This window comes from Sceloporus occidentalis, unplaced genomic scaffold, assembly GCF_023333645.1.
Source record: "Sceloporus occidentalis isolate IW3139 unplaced genomic scaffold, rSceOcc1.0.p SCAF_2, whole genome shotgun sequence".
NCBI classification, from domain to species: Eukaryota; Metazoa; Chordata; class Lepidosauria; order Squamata; family Phrynosomatidae; genus Sceloporus; species Sceloporus occidentalis.
The window spans coordinates 72,727,406-72,753,600 of NW_028316982.1; the positions used below are offsets into that span (position 1 = coordinate 72,727,406).

At 38.3% G+C, this 26,195-nt stretch overlaps 1 protein-coding gene across 5 annotated transcripts in view; it reads right to left on the reverse strand.

The window, feature by feature from the left end:
• GFRA1 (GDNF family receptor alpha 1) overlaps positions 1-26,195 on the reverse strand; it is a 278,423-nt gene that overhangs the window by 51,836 nt on the left and 200,392 nt on the right. For all 5 annotated transcript variants that reach the window (XM_089509991.1, XM_089509992.1, XM_089509994.1 and 2 more), the window contains exon 6: positions 6,521-6,630. In XM_089509991.1, coding sequence (XP_089366117.1) covers positions 6,521-6,630 — 110 coding nt within the window. The remainder of the gene's footprint in view (positions 1-6,520; positions 6,631-26,195) is intronic.

Below are 26,195 nucleotides of genomic sequence, written 5' to 3' on the forward strand. Positions count from 1 at the left end.
TCATTAAATATTAGATACAATTGTGATTGAAACTGTTTATATGTAATAGTATTATATACTATAGGTATAATCCAATTCTGTTAAAAATCAGTGGCTGTTTTGCTACTGAATACAGGTGTAGATTTTAATAAAGGTCCCAGAGGTAAAAATGAGACAATCTATGTAGTTTGTAAAGGTTAATAATGGAAAAGTGAACTTTTAAAAAAAGAGAAAACAAGTTAAAAGTATTATGTATTTTCTAAACAGAACTAAAGCCTGCCAAAAAAGGACAGGAAGCACTGTATCAAACCAGGGTTTAAAACAAGGGTGAGCATACTGTGGAATCAAGAGTACCTCATTACAGCAGAATTTTTTGCAACCAGAATGGCACACCTGGGCCCTAAACAGGTGGGCAGGATACCATGGGCCAACCTGTGGTATCCTACCCACAGTTTCTACCAATGTCAGTCACCATTCCAGAGCGGCAATGGGTGGATGTTCACATGCCCACCCAGTGCTGCATCACAGACTGCCACCACCACCACATGCCCCTTACCTGTTGCTGCCATTGCATCCTCTCTGAAAGCCCCTGCCACAGCCTGTAAAGGTGGAAACAGGGCACCCGGCTATACTCACATGACCAGGCACCCACTTCCAAAATCACAGACCGTGATTGGGGCCATCAGAGAGGATTCTATGGTGATGGCAGGTAAGGGGTTTGCAGGGCCAGCCAGTCTCCTGGGTATTGTGGGAATATTTTTAAACAGTGGGTAGGTGAGTTAGTGGATACAAAATCTGTGGATTTGGAGGACCAACTGCATGTTCATTGAGTTATATCCCATCAGGATATGACTGAAAGACAGTAAGTAAAATAAACATAAATTTGGAATATAAACAAGGGGACAGAAATGAAGTCAAACTGATTAGATTACTTTCAATCTCCTTTAGGGGGTTGTGTGGGGTCTTCTTATAGCTCACATCTTGGACTTCAAACACATTTTTTTCAGCTTGTTCTTTCTCTACCTCACTGACATAGTTAGTTATCAAGTTTTAGGCTTGACAGGTAAACTACATCTATTTCATGAGTCCTCCGGAACCTATCAATTTTCTTAGCAATTCATTACAAATAAAACAACCTAATTGCAAGTTTTTGTTATACACTTATTGGCGCGGAACAGACCGCCCAAAAAGGGTGGCCTGCCAGCGCCTGGATTTCTGCCAGAGGAAAGCCTCAGCTGCCAAACAGTGGTGCTTCTCACCAGCGGAACCCCCCCCCCCCCGCAAAAGCAGGTTCTTTTTGCGTTGCGCTTGCAACGCGCTTGTAAACTGCCTTGAATCCCATTTTGGGGGGAAATGGCAGGGTATAAATAAAATTAATACTAATACAAATGAGTTACTTTTAGCTAGTTCTCTTCCCCATATAATGAAGATATAACTAGGTTACATTACAGCTGTAAATTGGCATTAATTAAATTTACTCCTTTTTCATTGTAACTAACCATTTTAGTTAATTTTATAGTAATGGGCTGTGCATTACTAAATGGTGGACAAAGAATATCAACAGGGTGTAGTGCTGGAGTGCTCTGAGTCTCGTGTGCTATGTTTAGATGTGTGTGTTTTTCAAAGTAACTAAAACATCTATTTTGAGAGAAGTCAAAAGTAAAAAACCCTTAAACATTATGGAGACTTTGGTGGACTTGGAACTAGAACTGAAATTGATCACTCTTTAAACTTACCCTCTAATGCTCTATATTAATCAAAGTCTGAAGTGCTGCCAAAACATTATTCAAAACAAGAGAGATGTATCAGCTTGGTCAGAGGAAACCCACAGTATGTAAAAGTACAAGAACTATTTAAGCGGGGCGGGGGAGGGAATACTAAAGATGAAAATCTGTTCCCAACAGCGTAATGATGGCTATGCATGTTCCATGGCCTAGAATGTAGGGTGCGGATGTGGTAGGAAATAGAATAATGATGTTGTGGGGGAATGGATGCGGCTGCCAGAAAATGTGCCTGAAAGACATGGCTAATTGGCTAAAACATAAACACATTGCAACATGTGTATTTTTGCAATTTGTATTACAATCAAATGTTATTTTTTAAAAATTAATTTCATTTCAAAAGTTAATAAAAATCATAACTGAAAATCAAATCTCTTGCTTCTTTATTTTTTTTTTTTTAAAAATCAGCATTATGGACTATGATTAAACCATCTGGTTCTCACTAATATGTGCAAGTAGAAGACAGAGTTTCTTCCCTGCACATCAAAGAGTATCAGATCCAATTTTAATGACTGCTTTAATATGGCAAATATACCCTGAAGTGATTATTACCCATCATTTTTATGTTGTAAGGTGTTCTTGCGGTGCTTTCTCATTTAATAAATCAGATAATTTTAGGAATTGGTTTATAACTAATTATATATATTGGGTTTTTACATTTGATTGTTTAGGTGTTTTAATTGGTGTGTTTATTATAAGCTGCCCTGAAGGGTGGGATATTAAATAATTTGTTTGTTTGTATTATTAATGAATTAAAATGTACTGGCACAAATGCATGGAGAGTCCTTAAAACAGCACTGCTAGTTTTCTGGTGATAAATGATTTTGGCACATGGAACTTCCATGCCATTAGACTGGAGAACATAGTAAGTTTTTTTTTTGAATAGTTGCATTTCTTCCTTGAAAAATGGCTATAAGAAGTGTTAGTTTCAGTTGCCAATACATAAATTTTTTTAAAAAAAAATTAAATTAATTTAAGTTAAAAATTAAAAATAAATTTTAAAATTAAAATATTTTAATTTAATTTTTTAAAAACGTAAATCTCTACATGAGCAGGAAAATCAGTGGGAAAGGTGAGAAGAGAGGAATTCTGACAGCCATGTAGGTAAGATGTCTGTGGCTTCTACTTTGTTAATGCACACCCCCCCCCCCCCCCCCAGATTTACCAACAACTAGGCAGGGTCTTGGATTTAGAAAGAAGATAGAAGAACATTTCTGAACTTCTGGACAAAATCTGTCCTCTACAACATGCACACATTTTTAAATGCACAAAGGAGTAATAAACAGATTATTTAAGGTACTCATGTTTAGCCCAGTGGTTCTCAAACTTTTTATTCTTGTGACCTACACACCCCTTTACAACGACATATGGCTATCACTGCACCCAGCTTCACATAATATATGAATGAAAATATTTTTGGTTTTTTAATGTGTATATTTTCATTCACACATTTATGTATACAGAGTGCCCGCCGCACCCAAGCCCCATTATAATGGGGGCACTTAGTCTGGACTCCCCCTTCCTAAAATCCTGGCTACGTCCCTGACCCAGTGGCTTCCATATCAAGTGAATCCATTCTGCATTTTACTCCGTATTTTATTCCATTTACTCTACAAGCCTCTGAACCCTATCCTAAACTCCTTTAAAGTTCTGATTAAAAAACAGAGTGGATTAAACTGCTTCATTGACAGAGGCCTCCTATTACCAGTGATGGCAAGGGATCAGGAACATGGTCCCACCAGACACTGGACTACAACTCCCATCATTTCTCACCACTCGGAAGAGGCGGGATATAAATAAATATTTATTATTATATATTATTATTGTGTAAGCTAAGGCTTATAGGTGCTGTAAAATGCCATACATCTTCCAACTCTGTCCTACATTATGAATTTGTTCCAGTTTTATCTTAATTTGACAGAGACCTTTGTACTCCTTCCCCCACCCCACCCCCCAAAAAGTTGGAAGGCTGTAAATTTTTATGAGTAACTCCAGTAAGCAAAATGTGAACTCTTGTTATATTAGGCAGTCTCCATCCTCTTGTCTGTGTTTTGAGACTGCTAGGAAGAAAGAAGAATGTATGTTTTTGCTCAAAAGTCAGATCTCCACTTGATTTTGCTTCCTTAGGGACCTATTCCCTTGATCTTGATGCCAAAGAGTGTTTTTGCAGTCTTTCTTCTAGCATTTGTGCAGTGTCTTTGCCCATGGAAACATAAAAGGACATCTCTGCAGGAACTAGGTTATCCTTAAGGTTAAATTGCATAATGGCTCCAATAAAATCCTCAGCAAAAGTCACTGTGTCTGGGAATGACTTGCCAGCAGCTGTTATTCTAACTTATCCATTAGTACCAAAGTTACTTCTTGCCAGCAGCTAGCATCCATACATTACTTGACTGTATCTGATGTCTAAGATAGTCTTGATCTAAGAGTCAACTTCTTTCATCAGCAGCTAGTTAAGTCATCTTTTGCATTTTCGTCCATGAAAACATTTCTTCATGAGATTCTCTAAAGCAGTCTTACTTTTCCAGTCATCATACCCATTTTCATCTACAGATGGACTGATGGGTATAGAGAAGTTGCCATTCTGGCCCAAGGATATTAAACAGATAACATCTAGTGTGTCATTGCATTTCTTTCACCCTAACTAGCAAATCTTTGAGTGACACAGAATAATTTTTGTTGGAAGACTTGCAGTGGATTAATTAACTGGGACATATCTACATACAAACAGGGAGATCCTTGAAATGTCACAGCTCATGTATGTCCAATGCGCTCAATTTTTCACACACATATTTTTAAAGAAATGGCTCTCAAATATATCTTAACACATTTCCTTTCTGAACAAGAGCATTCAGTTTTGTTCATGTTTCCCTCAGGTATTATCTCATCAGAAAAGATTTGCTTAACAGCTACAGGAGTCTCAGCTGCAATTTTCACACCTAGCAGAAGCAGGAATGTTTTGTGACAGTTGTAGATTCTGAACTTGAAACACATCTAATATGTAGCCTCTGTGCTATTTGTTTCTTATGTTTCTCTCCCATTCCCCCCTTATGCGAACGTGCGTGCACACACACACCTTTAACATGAGTAATTTCTCTCAGCAACTGGCACAGTATCAATTCAGGGGCTCACACTAAAGTATGTCTGTGGTACCTGACAGACATTCAAGCAGAGGTAGCAATGATAAAACCAAATCTTATGTAAGGAGATGATCTGAAGAGATTGTTTTTGCAGGTAATGAAAAATACATCAGAAAGGGTTTGAAAAAGACAGCAGTGGGCTTCTTCTCATGCAGAGCCACTAGAAGCAAATTAGAAGATAAATGGGTACTGTTGGTTTCATTTATCAATGTTACTGTATCCTTTCCTAAGAAACAAGAAATAATTTTGATACCATAGCATATGGTATGTCAAAATATTCAAAAATTTACAGTAAGAAAGAAGTTCATAGAGTTATATGTATTTGCAATTAATTTTCTTACTCTATATGGGAAATAGAAAAGTCCTATACAGACAAAGAGTGGAAGGGCACCAGAGGAATTTTTCATCTCTCAGCCCCCATGACTTTGCAGGACTCCCAAATTCATCGAAGACTGTAGCCAGGTGAAGAAAGTTACATCTCCCTTCAGACTTTTCCTGTTAGAGGTGAGAAGGCTGGCATGTAGACACATGCATACCGTCTCCTCCATGCTTAAGAGTTTGGAAGACCTGTACCAGGCTAACATTGAATACAATTAGAGATGAGCGTGTTAACAGTTAAAAACTGGAATCCTGACAAAAAATGTCTTCTCTGTGGTAACAACTCATATCCTAGAATTATCATAGGCATTCACTACCATGATGATCCCATGGTATTTATTAGATCCCAAAAGCACGAGTACCCACAAGGAATTTGGAGTTAGGGTCAATAGGGCACAATAAAGGAGGGGGGAAATGATTAAAATCATTGGTGGAGGGGGGTAGGTAGAAAAATGAGGAAAAAGGGGTTTCCTCCTATATCCACACTAGGCACTCACATTTCTAGGAAGCATGAAGACTCAGAAGATTATGATATAAGGTCCTGTGATGAGTGCTCTGTCTTTAAAAAAAATGCTTCCAGTGTTATCCAACCCAACTACAGGAGAATATGGCAAAGAGGCTCCAAAGTCACTCAACTACCAGCTGACCCTATTCATCAAGCAAGATCCTACTGTAGAAGCAGACTTCCTTGACTGTAGATAATGTTGCAGAACTTGCTGGATATGACTTTTGATGCACGTTCTTCTCCAAAGCATGTTCCTTGCCAACGTTTCTATCCAAAACTGATGTCGCAGAACTGGCTAGATATGACTTGTCATGTATGCTCCTCTTCCAGTGGTCCTCAACTTAAATTGGACCAGGCCCAATCCTTACAAATACTTGTAACAAATCTCCCCTTTCCCTCCAAACATTCTTTCCTCCCTAGCAGCACTTCCAATCACAATCAACACTTTTCTATGTTTAATTTTCATTTCTATTTGATGTCTTTGCAATTAGAATTACAATTATAGAGATAAAATTAAATGTAACTGAAAACAGAGAATAACCCTTAGAGAGCTGAACTAAGCTATGAAGTTTTGCCCTTATGTATTTATTTTATTTCTGACATTCACTGAACATTTCAAAGATGCCTGTTTTGCTTTGTTTTGAATAGTTTTCTTCATTTTCAAATGGAACACCAAATAACGTGTCACTTTCCACTAAAAAAGAAAGAAAAAGAAAACCAGAAAAAGAAAACCTTACCAATAAGCCCAGAGTAAGCAAGGAGGCAGTCAGCATAGTTTTCCTTCAGACAGCTACTAATAGACCGTGACTCAGGTTGGCAGTTTGTGAAAAAATCTGCAAGGCGAGATCTGCAATGTGGTAAGAAAAAAAAAAATTAGTGTCTTATATATATGTATATATCACACCTCCGGGCAGTCTTACCTTTTGCACTCTTTTCTCTTTTTGTCAATATTTAATTCTCTTTTACACACACATATTCTACACATTCAAACCGTTAAGTGTACTTTTTAAAAAAGAGAACAAGATTTATCTTAATGTTTCACAGCAAAAAGAAAATGGTGTTAAGATAAAAATTGGGTATAGGAAGAACAAATGTGGCTCTGAAAAATACACATTTTATATTTGACCAAAAACTCTGAAAGCACCCAGCAACAGCTATATCCATCAACAAACTGCTCACTTGGTGAGATACTTTCATCAGACTTTAAAATCTATATGAAGGAAACCATGCCCATCCAAGTAAGTAGGCTAATTGATCATGGAGTGAATGTCTTGAAGCCTCATCGTTAAGTGGTTTGCACTGTTAATAGCAATCATGGCATCCTGCAAATGGGTGTGTAGTACTCCTTTCCTTGCCATTTAAAACCCCTGAAACACTTTTACTTACAGAACTGAAACGTGTAGAAATATACTGCAATAGTATTAATGTTCATGCACTAGGGCTCATTCAAATGATGCTAGGTAAAGAGGCTGTAGGGATGTGGTGTATATTTAAAGTAGGGGGGGATTCAAACTGGAGACACTACTTTAGAAAAGTAATGTGTTACCATTACTCCTTAAGACACTGTGGTAGTGGTTTTGTTCTTTTAGGTTGACTTCTGCTTACGGTTACCCATAAGGGTTGTTTTGACAAGATTTATTCATAGTTTTGTCACTGACTTCTTTTTAGGCTGAGAGAGTATGACTTGCCCAAGGTCAGTGGGTTTCCATGGCTGAGCAGGGATCTGAATTCTGGTCTAGAACTCAAACCACTGCATCATCCCAGCTTCCCTTTAACACACTGCAGTCAGATGTACATAGCCACAGATTCTGCATTCATGGATTCAACCATCCACAGCTTGAAAATATATTTTTTTAAATCGAAAAAGCAAATTTTGATTTTGCCATTTTCTATAAGGGATTCCATTTTACTATGCCATTGTATCTAATGGGACTTGAGCATCCACAAATTTTGGTTTCCATGTGAGTCCTGGAAACAAGTCCCAGTGGATACCAAGGGGCCACTGTACTTCTTATTTAAGAGTGGCATGTCTGTAATGGATTACCTTTTTATAGTTTTTTATTGTTTGTTTTTGAAAAAAACTTCAGAACATAAACACAGCCAAAAAATATCAAAAATGATAGTTCAAAACCTTTTAGATATAACATGTAACCATTTTCACATAAAATGTGTCTTTTTCATTTCCACATGCAATAAAGATGTAAGAAGGCCACAAAAGCACTATTCTGTTTCCAACTCAACCCATTATTTGTTTGTTCTTTGTTTGTTATGTTTACATTCTGCCTCTGCTCCAAAGACCCTGAGGCAGCACACTTGACTCACCCAGCTCCTACACTACCCTCAGAAAAACCCGGTGAAGTAGATCAGGATGTTAAGAAAGGATGGCTAGTCCCACATCATGGGACTGGGGAACTTCAACCTAATTTCCCAAATCCCAGTCCAATATTGTAACATCTACATCATGCTGGCTGTTAAATTTGCCACTCAGATGTGAAGAACATCTGCTCGGTTCCCATGTATCATTATATGGGAGATCCAGTGTGGCAGAGTGGTTTGAGTGTTGGACTTGAACACTGGGAGACCAGGGTTCAAATCCTGGCTCTGCCATGGAAACCCACTGGGTGGTCTTGGGCAAGTCAACTCTCTCAGCCTCAGAGTATGGCAATGGCAAACCTTTCTGAACCAATCTTGCCAACCCCATGATAGGGTTGCATAGGGCAGAAATGACCTGAAGGCATACAACAGCACACACACACACACACACACACACACATGATTATATGGAAAACAGTCCAACTTCAAGTTTTGCACTCATGGAATAATACTATAGCTATCCGAGCACAAATCAATGCAAAGCACTGTGTTCCTTTATAGCAATGTTCATTTACTGGGACCTGTGCAAGCCAACACCCTGTTGAAGTTTGGCATCATTTGGGCAAACTGTTGTGATGAAATAAAGATTCTCAAGAACCTGACTATTTCTCTCTCCCAGCTGTCACTATCTAGTTTTACTGTGTAAATATGTTACCACTGGGAAAACAAAAAACCATCAATCAAAAAAGAAATCTGTAGATTCTTGCAACTATTTTTTAAAAGGAAAATCCTCTGGAGACTAATTAATTCTGCTGCTATTATCATTTGATCTATATTTGTAACGAGAACTAATGTATCTTATTGAGTGGATTGGTAGTAGAGATGGGATGGGCAAGCTTCCAAAAGTTCAAAGGCTTGCCTTAATGCACATACAGTTCTGTTATTTATCTGGAACCTCTTCAGCCAGAAAGCTTCAAAATTCATAGCCTAGATCAGGAGAAAGATTAGCCTAGTTAGACAGAACAATATATTTGATTCATATTTTAAAATGTATTGTTCAGCCTGGGATTGTGTAGTGTAAAATATCAAGGGATGGAAGCAGGTTAACACATGCTCAGATATAGGGCAAGGAAAACAAAACACACTTGGGCATCTCACTAATGGTATGTTGATCACCCTGCTGTGGCCCGCTACAATGAAGAACAAGGATATTTATGATATTGTCCCATCACTATATATAGTGGCGCCCAGGCTTGTGGGGTTAGTGTCCCTGACACGGATATCATAGACTACTGTTACCAACTCCCTTGCTCCCTCTGAGCTTATTATCCAGTGTTTACAATAGATGGGGTTGGGGAAAGTGTGAGGATTTTAGTAACAATAACTTGTGACCTATCCCTGCTGTAATCTCAAGGAGGTATTTGGGTCTTGGGTTAAGACCCAAGATCTTAACCAAATAATTGTGACTGGCAGAGCTTTAATATTTACCATGTCTCATGAAAACCTCTGTCCAGACTCTGGAGTTCCAGATTACCTGGCCCTGTCTGTGGAGTCTGTTGACCCATGACTCCCCTCTTTCTGATTTCCAGAGTTTACAGATGGAAGAGCTGGGGTAAAGATGCACATGACAGTTCAGGCAGCAGGACTGTTTCTCTCTCACTTTCATGAAAGGTTTTTGACATCTTCTTCTTCTGTTTAAATCCTTAAATCTTATGCCATTTTGGCATTTCCTGGTTTATTTATTATGTTTGTGTGGGTCTCACAAACAACTCTGGATCTCATTTGGAGCAAAATGTGAAGCTGTTTCTCATAATATCTTTTTTAACCTAATGATTTTTAAACACCATTTTGTTCTTAAAATACTATTTCTAAGCTTTGAAATGTGATGTTTGTTTGATTTGTTGGTCGGAGACCTCATTTTTCACCCCTTGCATACTGCTCTGCTTAGTACAGAGAATTGGCTAGGTTAGCAAGTACACTGCTAAGGTTAAAGAGTTGTAGTGTGCCAGCAGCAAGGGAATAACTGTATCCAGTTTGGGGCAGAGGTGAGAACTGTTAACAATCATTTTGGGAAATCCAAGGAATAGCTTCTCCAAAACCTTTTGAAGGAAGAATGATGAAAAACCTCTCAAATCATCTGCTTTCTACTACAGATATTCCTCAATTAGTGAAGCAGATATGTTACTAAGCATTACTTTTTACAGAAAATTTATACCACTGGCAGAAATGACATGAAAAGACAGGTTAGCACATTGTAAAGAGTTTGTTGAACATATTTTAGCAAGCCTGTTATTCAAAATTCACAATATGTGCAAGAAAAAAAAATAATGTAATCTACCTCCTCCACCCTAGACATGTAAAAACATGTTTAAAAGTCAAACAACCAGGACTGGTAAGCCTTGCATAGGTCAACCAAAACATTTTGAACCTTCTACAGTCCACCTGAAGGCTCGTTCCAAAATGCAATCAGCAATGACTGTTATTGCTGTTTTCTCCAGCCTCCACATTTTTATGACTTCCATGAGGGAAAAAAATACAGCCGGCCCTTCTTATACATCGATTTTTTATATATGGATTCAAGCATACACTATTTGAAAATGTTCCAAAAAAGTATAAATTTCAAATATCAAACCTTGATTTTCTATTTTTTAGAAGGGACACCATTTTGCTATGTCATTATATTTAATGGGACTTGAGCATCCACGGATTTTGTTACATACGGGGGATCTTTGAACCAAACCCCAGCGTATAACAAGGGTCCACTGTATTGTTTTTTGACCGTGCTGGGGAGACTGGTGGGGCAGGAATATCTGCCCTTTCTTTGTCTCTGTTTTATACATGTTTGGTAAGGATTTCTGGAGGCAGCTGCTGTTCACTGTAATGATCACCACAACTTTCCTATTGGGCTGCCACCAAAATTACATGACACAACCCTTTCTTATGATGGTCTTTTTCCTATAGTAGTGTGTGTTTGTGTTATTCACTCAGGCCAAGCAAGTTTTAAAACAAAGATAAAAATTTATTGAAATAACAAAAGCATATTAAATATCTTTTATGTACAGGTGTTACCATATCTTTACTTGGCAAAGTTGTTACAGATTTCTCCTTATCATTCCTGTTCCTCTTAACCCAAAGCAAACCATTCAGGCTATGCAATCCCTTAGGATCATAAGAACCTCCAAACTCCCTTCCTAGAGCTTGGTTAACACTGAGTCTCTTAACTTTAGACTCCTTCCAAATATAGTCCCTCTCTGGACTTATCACCATAGGTTATAAGCCTCTCCTTCTAGACTTAAACCTCAGTCCCCCTCTGGAACTCCTAGAACTGTGTCCATTCCCTGGACTCATCAGAACCCTCTCTGACTAGAACCAACTGTCACCCGTCCATGCCCCAATGTTCCAACCACCAAAACTCAACCGACACATGGAACAAATAAATAATAAATAAACTTTATTTGTATACCGCCCTTCGAAACATCAGGGCGGTTCACAGCAGACATCCATACAATTATTAAAACAACATATTAAAACCATCAATACAGTAAAAATAGTCTGTGCCAAATCACAGATGACTCACCAATGGCTAACAGGGGAACTAACAAAGGGACTTAACAGGGACTTAACAGAGGGGGGAAGGGCTCACAAGGCAGAGGCTTAGGGATAAGCCTGCCTAAAGAGAAGCGTCTTTAGTTCCTTCTTGAATTGGGCCAGGGAGGTTGCTGAACGGAGCTCGGTAGGCAGCGCGTTCCAGAGGATGGGGGCCGAGGTCGAAAAGGCCCTTCTGGTGGTGTTGTTCAATCTAGCCTCTGGAACTTTTAGTAGCTGCTGCCTGCTGGATCTGAGCGTGCGGGGCGGATTGTACGGAGAGAGGCGGTCCTTCAAGTACTCTGGGCCCAAGCCATTTAGGGCTTTATAGGTTATAACCAACACCTTGTATTGCGCCCGGAAGCGAATAGGCAGCCAATGTAGGTCTTTTAAGACCGGTGTTATATGACTGGTCCTAGGTGTATTAGTGACCAGTCTCGCTGCCATATTCTGCACTAATTGCAGCTTCCGGGTATGGTACAAGGGTTGCCCCATGTAGAGCGCATTGCAGAAATCCAACCGAGAGGTTACCAGAGCGTGTACTACTGTTTCTAGGTCCCCCCGGCTCAGGTAGGGACGCAGCTGGCGTATCAGCCGAAGCTGATAACAGGTGCTCCTGACCGTCGCATCCACCTAAGATGTAAGGTGGAGCGACGAGTCAAGGAGCACCCCCAGACTGCGTACAGAGTCCTTCACGGGGAGCGTGATCCCGTTCAGGACAGGTGGAACCACTGCCATCCCTGGGCCAGGAGAACCTATCACGAGTACTTCCGTTTTCTCTGGATTCAAGCTGAGCCTGTTTTCCCTCATCCAGCCCATTACCGACTCCAGACAGGCCACGAGAGGAGAGATGCCATCCCCGGACACTGCATCAGTCGGAGACATAGAGAAAATTATTTGGGTGTCATCAGCGTACTGATAACCCCGCGCCCCATGTCTCCGGATGATCTCTCCCAGTGGTTTCATGTAGATGTTGAAAAGCATGGGAGACAGAATGGCCCCTTGAGGGACCCCAGATGTTAGGGGTCTCTTGTCGGAGCACACGTCTCCCAGCTGCACCATCTGGAACCTCCCAGTGAGGTAGGACCAGAACCACTGAAGCACAGTGCCCCCGATCCCCACCTCCTCCAGGCGCTCCAGAAGGATACCATGGTCTATGGTATCGAAAGCCGCTGAGATGTCCAAGAGCACCAACAGGGACACGCTTCCCCTGTCGATGCTCAGACGGAGGTCATCGACCAAGGCGACCATGGCAGTCTCAACCCCGTAACCCACCCGAAAGCTGGTTTGAAATGGGTCTAGATAATCCGTATCATCCAGGATCTATTGGAGCTGGATCGCAACCGCCCTCTCGATCACCTTACCCAAAAATGGCAACATTCTATCGGCTGGTCTCTAGCTGTCGTTTGATTGGTCAGCCAGGTGTTCCGTATGCCACATTCACCTCCTTGTTGCAGGCAAGCATACATGGTTAGAATAGAATAGAATCGGGGGAGGAGCCACGAGCGATGGTGTGAGCAGCTAAGATCGACTGCTCCTGAAAGCAAAGCCTAAAAAGCTAAAAAAAAAATCTCTCCTAATGAGAAAAAAAACTGTGAGTAACTGCAAATAAATATATTGGAAAGGGAAGAGAGCAGATTGGAATTGTTTAATTAAAGTTTTAAAGGGAAGGAAGAGAAATAAACAGCAATCTTACATATGGCATTGCCGGCTAGAGGTTTGTCAGCCGAGTGGACATTTGGATTGCTGGTAGATGTCTAAAAGCCACAAGAAAAAAAAGGAACTCAAACAAACAGTGATAAACTGGAGAAGAGAGTCTAAACAACACCCTTCTGACAAGGCTTATAGTCGTTTGCAAAGAATAAGTTCACAAGAGAAGCTTGGAACTTGTAATAAAGAAATGAGAAAGACAACGTCTATGGAGGAGGTGGGAAAAAATGGAGCTGGACCCAAACAACAGGGCGAAGTTCTGGGAACAGAGCCAAAACAAGAAGAAATAAAGATATGGTTAGAAAAAACTCTCACTGAAAACCAAAACAAGGGCTTTGAAAATATGAACGAGTTGATAATCAAAAATAATGCTATTTTAACAGAAACTATAACTAAGACAATTATGGGTGAAATGACCAAATCTTTTCAGATTATTACAAAAGAAATTGAACAAGTGGATAAAAAAATCCAATTAATACAAAGTCAACAGAAAGATCAACAAAAAATAACTTTGGAACATTCAACCAGATTGGATCAGCTGGAAAGGAAAATTATTGACTTGCAGGATCGTAACAGAAGGAATAATATTCGCATTTGAGGCTTTCCTGAGGTGCCAAATGAAACATCCAGATCATTAAAAACAGAAATCCTTAAATGGCTACAAAGCATTGTCCCTCAGATTACTTGGGCAGAGGAGGAAGTGGAACGACTACACAGAGCATCAACAGGTAAAAGGGGCTTGACCCCTAGAGATGTAATCATGAAAATAACAAGTTTTTACAAGAAAGATCAGTTAATGAAGGAAATCAGGACACTCTCAGGAGGATTGAAATATGGAACCACTACAATTGAAATTTACAATGATTTATGTCCAGAGACTATTAGTTGGAGAAGAAGCATTAAGCCTTGTATTGAAGTTCTGCAAAAAAAATGGAATAAGATACAGTTGGGGCTATCCTGTATTTTTGAAATTTCAATGGAAAGGAAAGCAGCACAGGATTTTCTCCATGGAGCAAGGATTGCAGCTGTTGGAGCAATTGGATCTGGCCAAGCAAGGAGGAGAGAGCGACAAGGGTGCAGCTGGAGGAGCCAAGGAATGATAGAAAACAAGGACGAGGATGTTGACTTTTTTCCTATTCTATAATTTTCTCTTCTTCTTCTTCTTCTTTTTTGAAAGGACATGACAGGAGAGATTAATAATAAACAATCAGGAGGAGGAAATGGACCACACATCGGAGAGATGGCTTCTTTCTCCCCCCCCCCCCGGAGGGCTAGTAGAAGCCATGGGTGAGGTCTAAGACCTTGGGGATGGAGGAGGGGAAGAAGGGATAGGTGGGTTAAATGGGGAAGGGGGGGAGGGACGGGAGGGAGAGGGAGGGGGGAAATGTTTGTAGGGGTAGTGCACTGAAGAGCCTAGATAGAAGATGTAGAATAGCAACATGGATAACAAAATAAGGATAGCAACATTAAATGTGAAAGGACTGGGGTCTGTAATTAAAAGGAAAAGGATTGAATCATTAATGAAAAAACAGAAAGTGGATATTTTTTTTATTCAGGAAACGCACCAAGCAAAATCAGGATCATCGGAATTGAAGATGAACTGGGTTGCCACATATGAAAAAGCATATGGTACTTCTAAAGCAAGAGGAGTAGCAACCTTAATATCTAAGAAATGTGGGTTTGATATACTAAAAGTTAAGTCAGATGAAAAAGGAAGATTTGTATTGGTGCAAGGAACGATGGGGGGAGAAAAATATTTGTTGGTAAATGTGTATGCTCCAAATGAAAATCGAATGGAATTTTATGAAAAAGTATTTAAGGAAATGGAGGATATGCAGGGAGATTATACAATTATGGCAGAAGATTTCAATATGGTCATGGATAAGTGTAAAGATAAATCAGATCCAACAATAAGGGACAGACTTAATAAGATTACACCTTTGAACAAGATAATGAATAGGAAAGAATTAAAAGATGTATGGAGATTGATCAAAGGAGATGAAAAGAACTATACTTACTATTCAGCGGTTCATAAAAATTATTCTAGAATAGATCTCATTTTTGTATCCACAAATATGATGTCAAGGGTATTAAATAGTGAAATAGAAGGAATAAAAGTTACAGATCACGGAATAGTAAACATGGATTTCATAATTAAAAAAGATTATATAGAAGCAAAAAGATGGAGGTTAGATACTAGCATACTTAATAATAAAGAAATAGTGAATAAAATAGAGGAAGAATGGCAGGTTATATGGGATATTAATAACAAAGAGATTTCTCAAGCTTTATTATGGGATACTATGAAAGCAGTGGCAAGAGGGATTTGTATTAGGGAAACATGTAAGGTAAGGAGACAAAAGGAAGAGAGGAAAATTAAACTGGAAACGGAAATTGAAAAATTAAATAAGGATTATATAAAGAATAGAAGTAATATATATATATATATATATATATATATATATATATATATATAATTGCAAGCGAAAAGAAAGGAATTAGAGAAGATAGAAATAGATCAGATCCAGAAAAATTTGATATATTTACGGAGGGAGTTTTTTGAATATAGTAACAAAAATTCAAAAATGTTAGCAAGATTAACACAAAAAAAGAAAGAGAAAAATCTGATAGGATGACAGGACTAAGAGTCAATTGGAATAAATCAGAGCTAATGTTGTTCAATTATCCAAAAACGGAAGAACAGGAATTTGTAAAGGATGGAAAGATAGATATAAAGGTAAAAGACACAATTAAATATTTAGGAATAAAAATTACAAAAAATCTACACAAATTAGAGGATCAGAACTATAAAAAATTAAGAATAGAAATTTAAAGGAAATTAGAAGAATATAAAAATATTAAATTATCATGGTTCGGTAGAATCGCATTAATAAAAATGAAAATTCTGCCTAAGATTAATTTTTTGTTTAGGATGTTGCCAATACAAATATCAGATGTTGAAATTAAAAATTGGCAAGTATTAGTGAATAATTACTGTAACGGGAATAAAAAAGCAAGGATTAATTAAAGATATTGGTATAAACCCCAAAAAGAAGAAGGTTTGGGTCTCCCAAATTTAAAACTGTACTATAATGCAAACCAAATAAGATATATTATAGATGGAATCATAGAGAAAGGGGAATTAGATTGGTTAGAGATGGAAACAACAGGAATAGAGGAAAAATTGGAAAATATATTTTTTAAAGAATTTACTATGAAAGAAATGAAGAAAATAGAAAACCCCTTTTTAAAGAATCTATTAGAAATTTGGGAAAAAAAATAAAGAAAAACTAATGCCAGCTATCTCACCTTTAACACCAGTTATAATGCTAAAAAAATTTCCAGTAAATTTAAAGGAAGAAGTAGGGAAATTAGTAAAAGGTCAAGAAATATATAGGATAAAAGAATGGATGAAGACTATGAGGGAGAAAGGGAAAATAAAGGAAAAATTGCAAGGATCAAAATTAACTTGGTATAATTGTATTCAATTGGAACAATGGACAAAGAAGTATGAGAAAAATATAGGAGAGATTAGAGAATATACAAAATTTGAACAGTTGATTAGGCAAAGAGAAAGTATAGAGGCGAATGAAACTTTGAAAGGGGTCACAAGTGAAATATATAAATTATTATTAAAATATAATGAGAAAGAAGATTATCTTAGGACAACATGGGAGGAGGACTTAGCACAAAAAATAAACATCCACGAATGGGGGAAAATTTGGAATTAATGCCATTTAAAATTTTATTCTATACGAATAAAGGAGAATTATTATAAAATCATTTGGAAATGGTATTTAGCGCCTGTAAGGTTAAGTCATATAAATAAGAATTATTCAAGGTTATGTTGGAGAGGGTGTCAAGAGATAGGCACTTATATGCATATGTGGTGTGGTTGTAAAACTGTAAGGAAATTTTGGCAAATGGTATTTGAAGAGATAAAAGAAATAACAAAAATTGATTTAGAATTTTGTCCAAAGATAGCTTTATTATCTTTATATGATAAAACTAACTGCACCCAAGTTATAAAGGATCTAATTACAAATTTATTAACAGCGGTGAGATTAATGATAGCAAAAAAGTGGAAAGACCAGGGAGATTTACAAATACAAGATTGGTATAGAGAGATATGGCAAATAGCAATTAATGATAAGTTAACTAGTGAAATTAAGTTTAGAAGAGGAATAATCAAGATAAATGATTTCGAAGCAATATGGAAAACATTTGTACAAAAAGTTTTAGGAAAAGAAGGAGGTGTTTTACCACCAGAGGAAGAGTTACAATTCTGGAGATAGAGTAATAAGAAGACAGGCTCGGGTGATGGGGAGCACTTGGGGGAAGGGGGGAATTATGAAAAATATATGATGAAAAGAAATATGAATTAAAGTTAGATAAAGTAGTAAAGAATCGAATATAAAGGGATATATTATATGTATGGGGAATATAATGTAAAAGTTTTTTTATATATTATTGTAAGGTGAATTTAATCAATATTTTGTTTTATCAATTTATTATAATAACATTTATTAATTTCATTCTACCAATAAAATTATAAATAATAATAATAATAATAATAATAATAATAATAATAATAATAATAATAATAGAATAGAATCCTGTGTTTCTCAGCTCAAACTTTACTGGGCTTTTTATTGCAGGCACACTGCTGCAATGTGATACCAGACTTTTTTCATTTTTTAGCACTTTTTTATCATCTTGTCAATGCCAGTGCTGCCAAAAATCTTTCAGCTAGACAGTGGGCAAGGAGAAAATGGGGGCTCAGTGGGAATAAAATGCTTTTGTAAAAAAAACAGATTCACTGTCAGAGACTTTGTTAACTGTGGTACACCTACGTTTATTAAGACTTTTAAATGCAAAGGATAAAAGAAAAAATGTTATATTAATCCATGAGCATGCTTTCAGCAGAAAAACAATAGAAAATAGATCACCTTCTTTATTATTCTTATACTCCTAATATTTAACAGGGAAAAGGGCTTTGCATTACTTGTTTTAAAAGGAAAAAATCATTGTTATTAAATTTGTCTAAAAAAATCAGTATGTATTGAAATTTGTTGCTGCCATAAGCAAAATAGTACAACCCTTGCCACCTTTCTTTATTTAAATTGTTGAAAAGCTCTTTGATGTCTAGAAATTATCTAAAGCAATTACCACTTTGGCCTTTTAAAGAATTGTTTAATTGAACTGTGCAAAACCAGCACATGCTATATGTAATACTACATGCTATACATTTAACAAAAAGAACTAATGCCACTGAGTTTTTCTCTACTTTGACCTGGACCTTCTATGATCCACATGTGAGGTCTTTAGCTAGTCTGCATCATAGTTGTGTGGTAAGAAATATACATATTAAGAATCCTGGTGGGAAAAGGTACAAACTAGGCAGTGGGGTGACCTGTGTGAGGTGAGGGGGAAGAGGCAGAATGTCAATGAGGCACAAGAACAGAAGATTTTGTAGTACTGCTCTTAGAGGCTCTGGAGGCAGCAATGCCAGAGTTTTGTTTTTGTTTTTCATCCTCTTTGTATGCTAACCATGCTGCATCCTGCCTTAAATCATCTCACATTTAGATTACTGTGATTTGCTCTACAGTAATCCCCCACTGGACAGGTTAGGGACCAGAGCACTGTGAAAAAGTGGAAATGGTTGAAAAGTAGAACCCAGTCCAGTTGACTGAACACAAGATGTTCCCAAGGTGGCGGGGGGGGGGGGGTGCAGAGCGGAGTGAAAGAAAGGGGGAAAAACATCATGGGGTTGCAAAACTGTTGTGAAAATAGTGATAAAAGGGCAGACCACAGGTCGAATATACAATACTGGGTAATGGTCAAAAGAGCAGACTGTTGAAAAATGAGGGGCTGAAAAGCCAGTTTTGGCTGTACTTGGGGGTGTCCTTGAAGAGTACTAGTGGAAAACATGGTAGAAAGATAATTGGTAGTTCTGGAAGTTCTGCCTAGAGAGTTCTTCCTTGCTGTTCTTCCATCAGTAAGCATAAGACATTTCTTTTTTTAAAAAAATGTAACAGGCTTTCAAGAGCTGAATGTTTTAAAGAAAGGGCTTTTAAACAGAGTGCGGTATTACCTTTGACTGTGCTGTTTTAAATTGGTTTTTTATTGTTTTAATGGTATGTTTTAAATTGTTTCTAATTTTATTGACACATTAATCACATTTTTATGTTAACCTTTTGTATGTTTTAGCTATGTTGTAATGTGTGGAATCATAGAATCATAGAGTTGGAAGAGACCACAAGGGCCATCCAGTCCAACCCCCTGCCATGCAGGAAATCACAATCAAAGCATCCCCGACAGATGGCCATCCAGCCTCTGCTTGAAGACCTCCAAGGAAGGAGACTCCACTACACTCCGAGGGAGTGTGTTCCACTGTCGAACAGCCCTTACTGTCAGAAGGTTCCTCCTAATGTTGAGGTGGAATTTCTTTTCCTGCAGTTTGCATCCATTGCTTCGGGTCCTAGTCTCTGGAGCAGCAGAAAACAAGCTTGCTCCCTCCTCAATATGACATCCCTTCAAATATTTAAACAGGGCTATCATATCACCTCATAATCTTCTCTTCTCCAGGCTAAACATCCCCAGCTCCCTAAGTCGTTCCTCGTAAGGCATGGTTTCCAGACCCTTCACCATTTTAGTCGCTCTCCTTTGGACACGCTCCAGTTTCTCAATGTCCTTTTTGAATTGTGGTGCCCAGAACTGGACACAATATTCCAGGTGGGGCCTGACCAAAGCAGAATATAGTGGCACTATTACTTCTCTTGATCTAGACACTATACTTCTATTGATGCAGCCTAAAATCGCATTGGCCTTGTTAGCTGCCGCATCGCATTGTTGACTCATGTTCAACTTATGGTCTACTTGGACTCCTAGATCCCTTTCACACATAGTTTCATTCAGCCAGGTGTCCTCCATCCTATATCTGTGCTTTTCGTTTTTCCGCCCTAAGTGCAGTGCGTTACATTTCTCCGTGTTGAATTTCATTTTGTTAGCTATGGCCCAGTTTTCTAGTCTGTTCAGGTCATTTTGAATCTTGATCCTGTCTTCTGGGGTATTAGCTACTCCCCCTAATTTGGTGTCATCTGCAAATTTGATAAGTATGCCCCCAATTTTGTTCTCCAAGTCATTGATAAAGATGTTGAATAGCACTGGGCCCAGGACAGAGCCCTGTGGGACCTCACTGGTCACTTCTCTCCAGGATGAAAAGGAGCCATTGTTGAGCACCCTTTGGCTTCGGCCAGTCAACCAATTACAAAGCCATGTAACAGTTGCCTTGTCTAGCCCACATTTTACAAGCTTGTTTGCAAGAATATCACGGAGAACTTTGTCAAAGGCCTTACTGAAATCAAGATATACTATATCCACAGCATTCCCTTCATCTAACAAGTTGGTAATTTTATCAAAAAAAGAGATCAGGTGTGTCTGGCATGACTTCTTTCTCTGAAACCCATGTTGACTTTTTGTGATATGGAATTGCTTTCTAGGTGTTCACAGACTCTTTGTTTAATGATCTGCTCTAGAATCTTTCCTAGTATAGATGTCAGACTAACTGGACGATAATTGTTGGGATCCTCTTTCTTCCCTTTTTTGAAGATGGGGACAACGTTTGCCCTCCTCCAGTCTGCTGGCACTTCTCCTGTTCTCCAGGACTTCTCAAAGATTATTGCCAATGGCTCCGATATTACATATGCCAGTTCTTTTAATACCCTTGGATGTAGTTCATCTGGTCCTGGAGACTTATATTCATTTAGGTTAAACAGGTATTCCTGTACTATCTCTTTGCTTATTCTGTGCTGAAATTCCTCTTTTCTGTCCTCTGCTCCATTATCCTCAGGTTGAGTTCCCTTTGCCTTTTCTGAGAAGACTGAGGCAAAGAAGGTGTTGAGTAATTCTGCCTTTTCTCTGTCCTCTGTTAGTATTTTGCCATCTTCTGCACGCAGTGGCTCTACCGTTTCCTTCTTCTAGATCAACTAGGGTCCTGGCTTTGGCAGGACATAAATAAAATCAACAACAACAGTTCAGAATGTATTGTGAAGATAACAGACTATCAGTATTACAACAGCTTTCCTGGCTCCCAGGTTGCTCCTGAGCCTCAATCAAGGTGCTGATTCTTAGCTATAAAAGTAAAAATCAGCAGGGCATCTGAAAGACCTCTTTCTCCCATATGATCTTGCCTAAAATATGTTTCAGAGAAGAGACTGTAACAGGATCTTGAAGAACTGTTCCAAACTTGGGTCATAGGGAGTTCTCTGGATAGCCATTGATAAGGAAACAAGGAAACATACAAATTAGCTTGGTCAATGTAAACTCTTCAAGACAACTAGTTTGATCAGTGTAGACTATTCAAGTGAACTTGCTTCCACAGGTCATCAAACTAAAATACAATGTTTAGCTAGCAGATTACACTTATAACAAATTTCACATAGAACAGCTGACAGACTGCTAACTGACATGGTTGGTGAAAATGACTTATAAAGATGATCAGAGATCATGTTTGTCTAGAGCATATTTCAGTAGCGAAGACAGGGAGTGATTTCAAACGAGGAAAAAGAAAATAAAAAGATTTCCAAGCTTCTATTTTTGGACTTATGAGATATGCTTGCTATTGTTTCCAAGTTTCCAGTGTTGAATTCAACTAGAAGGATGACAAGAGCATGGAGTCAAATCACTACAATTATTAGTCGAATCTGATCTTGTGTCTAGACATCATTTGGCAAGCAGAACACTTTTAGATAAAATGTGTCAAAGTGAAAAGAAAGAAGAGCATAAGTCTGTGGAGAAAGATTTCACTTGGGCAAACATTATCTGATCAGTAGAAAATTGAAAAGGGGTATGAAAATGCAAAGAAGAACCAGAGTATTTAGGAAACAAGAGAAACTATTGAATATAGGCAATCTTATTAACAGAGGAATATCCGTCCTAACTTTTCTATTAGTATAAACCATATCAACTACACTGTAGTGTTCTAAAAGCAGAAGGGTTTACTGAGGCTCTCCTATGACTGAGGTGCCTCCCAAGCCAGTATAAATTGTCTGTGTACCACATTTAGCTGAAGGAAGCCATGTATGCCAAGTCAACTATAGAATGAATAAAAACTTTACAGATTCAGCTGTCCCAATGGTACCCAGAATTGGTTCCCTCCTCCTCCTCCTCAGACTCTTTGCTACTTCAGATGGTGAAATGTGAAGTACTTTGGGGATGAGGAGCACCATATTTGGTTAAGAAATAATGGTTGTAAAGTTTGGAAAACATGCACTCTAGAAATGTTTAGGTTCCAATTCACGAAAAGAACAACATCTATTCTTCTTTCAGGAAAAAAGTTTATTTAGCATTTTATACAATCATGTAATCTACAGTGACCACTTTCCCTAATGAACAGAAGACAATCTTCTGGTAGAAAGCCTGACCAGTTCAAATCTGCTTTAAAGAACCAGAACAGTAGTAGCAGCCTTGAGAATAAACATTAGTAAACAAATGAACCAGCACAGAAACAGCTTCCACGTTATGATGGAATATACATCTATATTTGTTTAAATTACAGTAACTGTTTCTAAATCACAAAGGAAGGAGATATGAATTCCAAGGAAACATCTTCTTTGAATTGCAAATGGACATTAAATTTCGTTGACTGAAAATTTATGAGTGACCATATGGCCAAAGGGGGAGGTCCAGCCTGCAGATAGCACTCCCTACCATCTGAACTAAGAAAATGCAGGCCTATGACTAACATCTTCTATTTCTTTCTCCTGTTTGCCTGATGAAGAAGCCAATGTGACTTTGAAAGCTTGCAACATGTAATTGTGCATTTTGGTTGGTCCAATAAAAGTATCATTGTTTGGTTATTACTGGATTTACTATATGGCCAGCACGGCTACCCCTAGATGTTTCTAAATCTACATGTGAAACTGCGATGCAAATCAGCAAATTCTTCAAAAAAAATTTATGAAGCCTTTCCTATTATTTGGGGAGCCACAAGAGGCCATTCTATGCTATTTTGAATAAGTTGTTGTTATACCTGATTGTTTAGAATAAGGGAGGAGGAATACTAGGTAAATATCATCCATATCTATGTGGCAAGTTGGAGAGTCTCCAATATAAATGTGGTTCTGTGTTTGGATGTTGGAAGATGAGGGTGGCAAAAGACATAGGTATAGACTATACTAGTACAATCTTCTAATGAGGCCCTTCCACAAGATGGCCAGCCTCCAGATGTTAAGCAAGTAACTGTCATGATGCGAGCTTTGTCTGTGTTAGCCCAACAATGGAATTAATTCCCTAGACACTGCTTGATATCATCACTACTATCTTTCAAGTGCCAGGTTAATTCTCTGTTCCTTATTTAAGTTTTCATGATGACTGCAAATTAATCTGCTTTACTCATTTTATTTATAAGCTTTCATCGTGATACTGTATTTTATTGTGCAAAATTAGCTTACAGTTGTAAACCGCTTAGACACTGCTTAGGTGGTATGAAGCGGTATATAAATGAAGCTTGTTTGTTTTGTCCTGCAAGCCACCTTGAGTTGAAAAACAGGGAAATTAATAAAACACATACTTCATCACCAGTTCTTCTGTAAACTTTTGGAATGCTGTGGCCTAATAAAAAGTGCTGTCTATAATTTAAAGAGCAACAGAATAATTCTTATTTACATTGTAAGGTGGCATGTCTAGCACATTTTGGAAAAAAAAAATCTGCCAAGGATGTGATCTTGTGACGACTGAGCGTTAAAATCCTAAATACTACAAGATCAGGTATTAGTTTACTGTGCCTGCAGTGAACCCAAAGGCAAACTATTAACCTCAGAAGCAAGTCTAAATCAAAATTTTATACAGTCAACAGTGGAAAAATATTTTTATAGGGTTGACCTTTATGTGAAACAAAACAGCTTTGAAAAATGAGGTGCAAATAATGAACCTGGGACAATTTAATAAAGCATGAGAATGGCAATTTTCTGATGCTGTGAGGCAGGGCGGGGGGATTCTTATCTTTTTCCTTTAAAAAAAACTACCTCAGACAATATTTTCTAAAAGGTTGTGTGAGAGAACATCTGGAAAGCATTCCACAGGAAACAATTCTATATTAAGTATAATTCTGTATTAAGTACATTTTGTGGGTTTCTGCTTCCTTGCATTGACTTTAAACATTTATAATGTGATTCTGCTTTCCCAGATGAAAACACTGGTCTGAGAAGACTCTGATTTTATTGGTGTCTCATTTTTAATCTTGTAATGTGAATTGCTCTGAAAATGCTGCTATAGAACAGGCCAGAAAGGCAACAAATGCAGCAAGCAAGCAAGTAAATAACTGTGCATAATATGTAAGTGTTACAAGAAACCTCTTTCCTTCTTTCAGGTTCTTGCTAAAATGGGAACATAGGGAACTGCCTTACATCCTGTCCATGTAGCCCAGCACTATGTATTCGGATGGAGAAAATGGCAGATGGTGATATCCATGGTGGAGCGGTGGTGGGGAATCTGCTCCAGGTTTTTCTTTGAACTTTAAAAGAGATATCCAAGCACTGAACCTATTTTGTAGATAGGGTCTGATACATCAGCGTACTCCTTGAAATCTAAACTAAAGCCCAGAGTCAATTCACTACTCCATTGACACTGAAGCTCCTACTGGATATCAATTACAGTCCTGGGCCCTGACCAGAGGTCTTTTTTACTGTCTGTTTCCTAATCCTTACAACTAGAGAAGCCAAGTATTGAATCTGGGACCTTCTGGGATACAAAACTGTGTTGAGCCTGTAAGGACAGTCCCCACAAATGCAGTGTCAGGTTCATGAATATATTAAACAAGCTACAGTGTAAATCTTCAGATTACGAGGACCCTCCAAACAGAAAAACAGCAACTAATGAAATAAAAAAGATGTGTGTGTGCGCGCACGCGCGCGCGCGTGTGTGGTAATGTCTGTAATTATCACACACACAAAAATATGTGGTAATTGCAGACCAAACAATGAGTGGATGGAGTGAGCTTCCATCACTAGTCCCAGCTTCTGCCTACCTAGCAGTTCAAAAGCATGGAAATGCAAATAGATAAATAGGTACCAGTTTGGTGGGAAGCTGAACACCGTTCTGTGTAGTCATGCTGGCCACATGACTACCAGAGTAATTTCTGACAACCCTGACTCTTTGGTTTAGTAACGGAGATGAGCACTGCCTCCTATGGTCCAATACAACTTGACAATCTTCCCAACCTTTACCTTTAATGTCCGATATGGGGTCTCCATGTCATAATCTGGCCCAGTAAGAACTTCTTCAAAAAGCAAAAGAGGCATAGTTTAATTCTGCCTGAAAGCAATAGTTTTCAGCTGAAACCTGACACTTTAAACAAAATTGATGGCTCAGATGTGAGGGATAATTTAAAAGAAATTTGCAAGCCATCCAAAAACAATGTTTATTATTTCATAGAATCACTGGACTTATCTGAGAGATATTCGTTTTTAGCAGTTGAAGGGGAAACATCCTTAAGTGGGTTGCTCCTTCCATTCTCTCAAATAAACAGGAGGAATCTCATAGCAGCAGCAGCAGCAACTAAGAGAAGCAATAGCCCAGCAGTTCTGGGGATTATGGGGATGAGGCATGGACTGGAGGGAAGTTGCTGTCTCTTGGGCAATCACTATCCAGACCCATTAGAGTTTATCGCACCACGGAAGGAGGCATGGAAGGAGAACGGAATGGAAGGGGCCTGGAATGAGTGGGGCATGCATTTTACTGCACACAGAAGTCCCTCACTTTTTGCATTCTGTTCCCCATCCATCCCAGAGGGGGTGGTTTTTG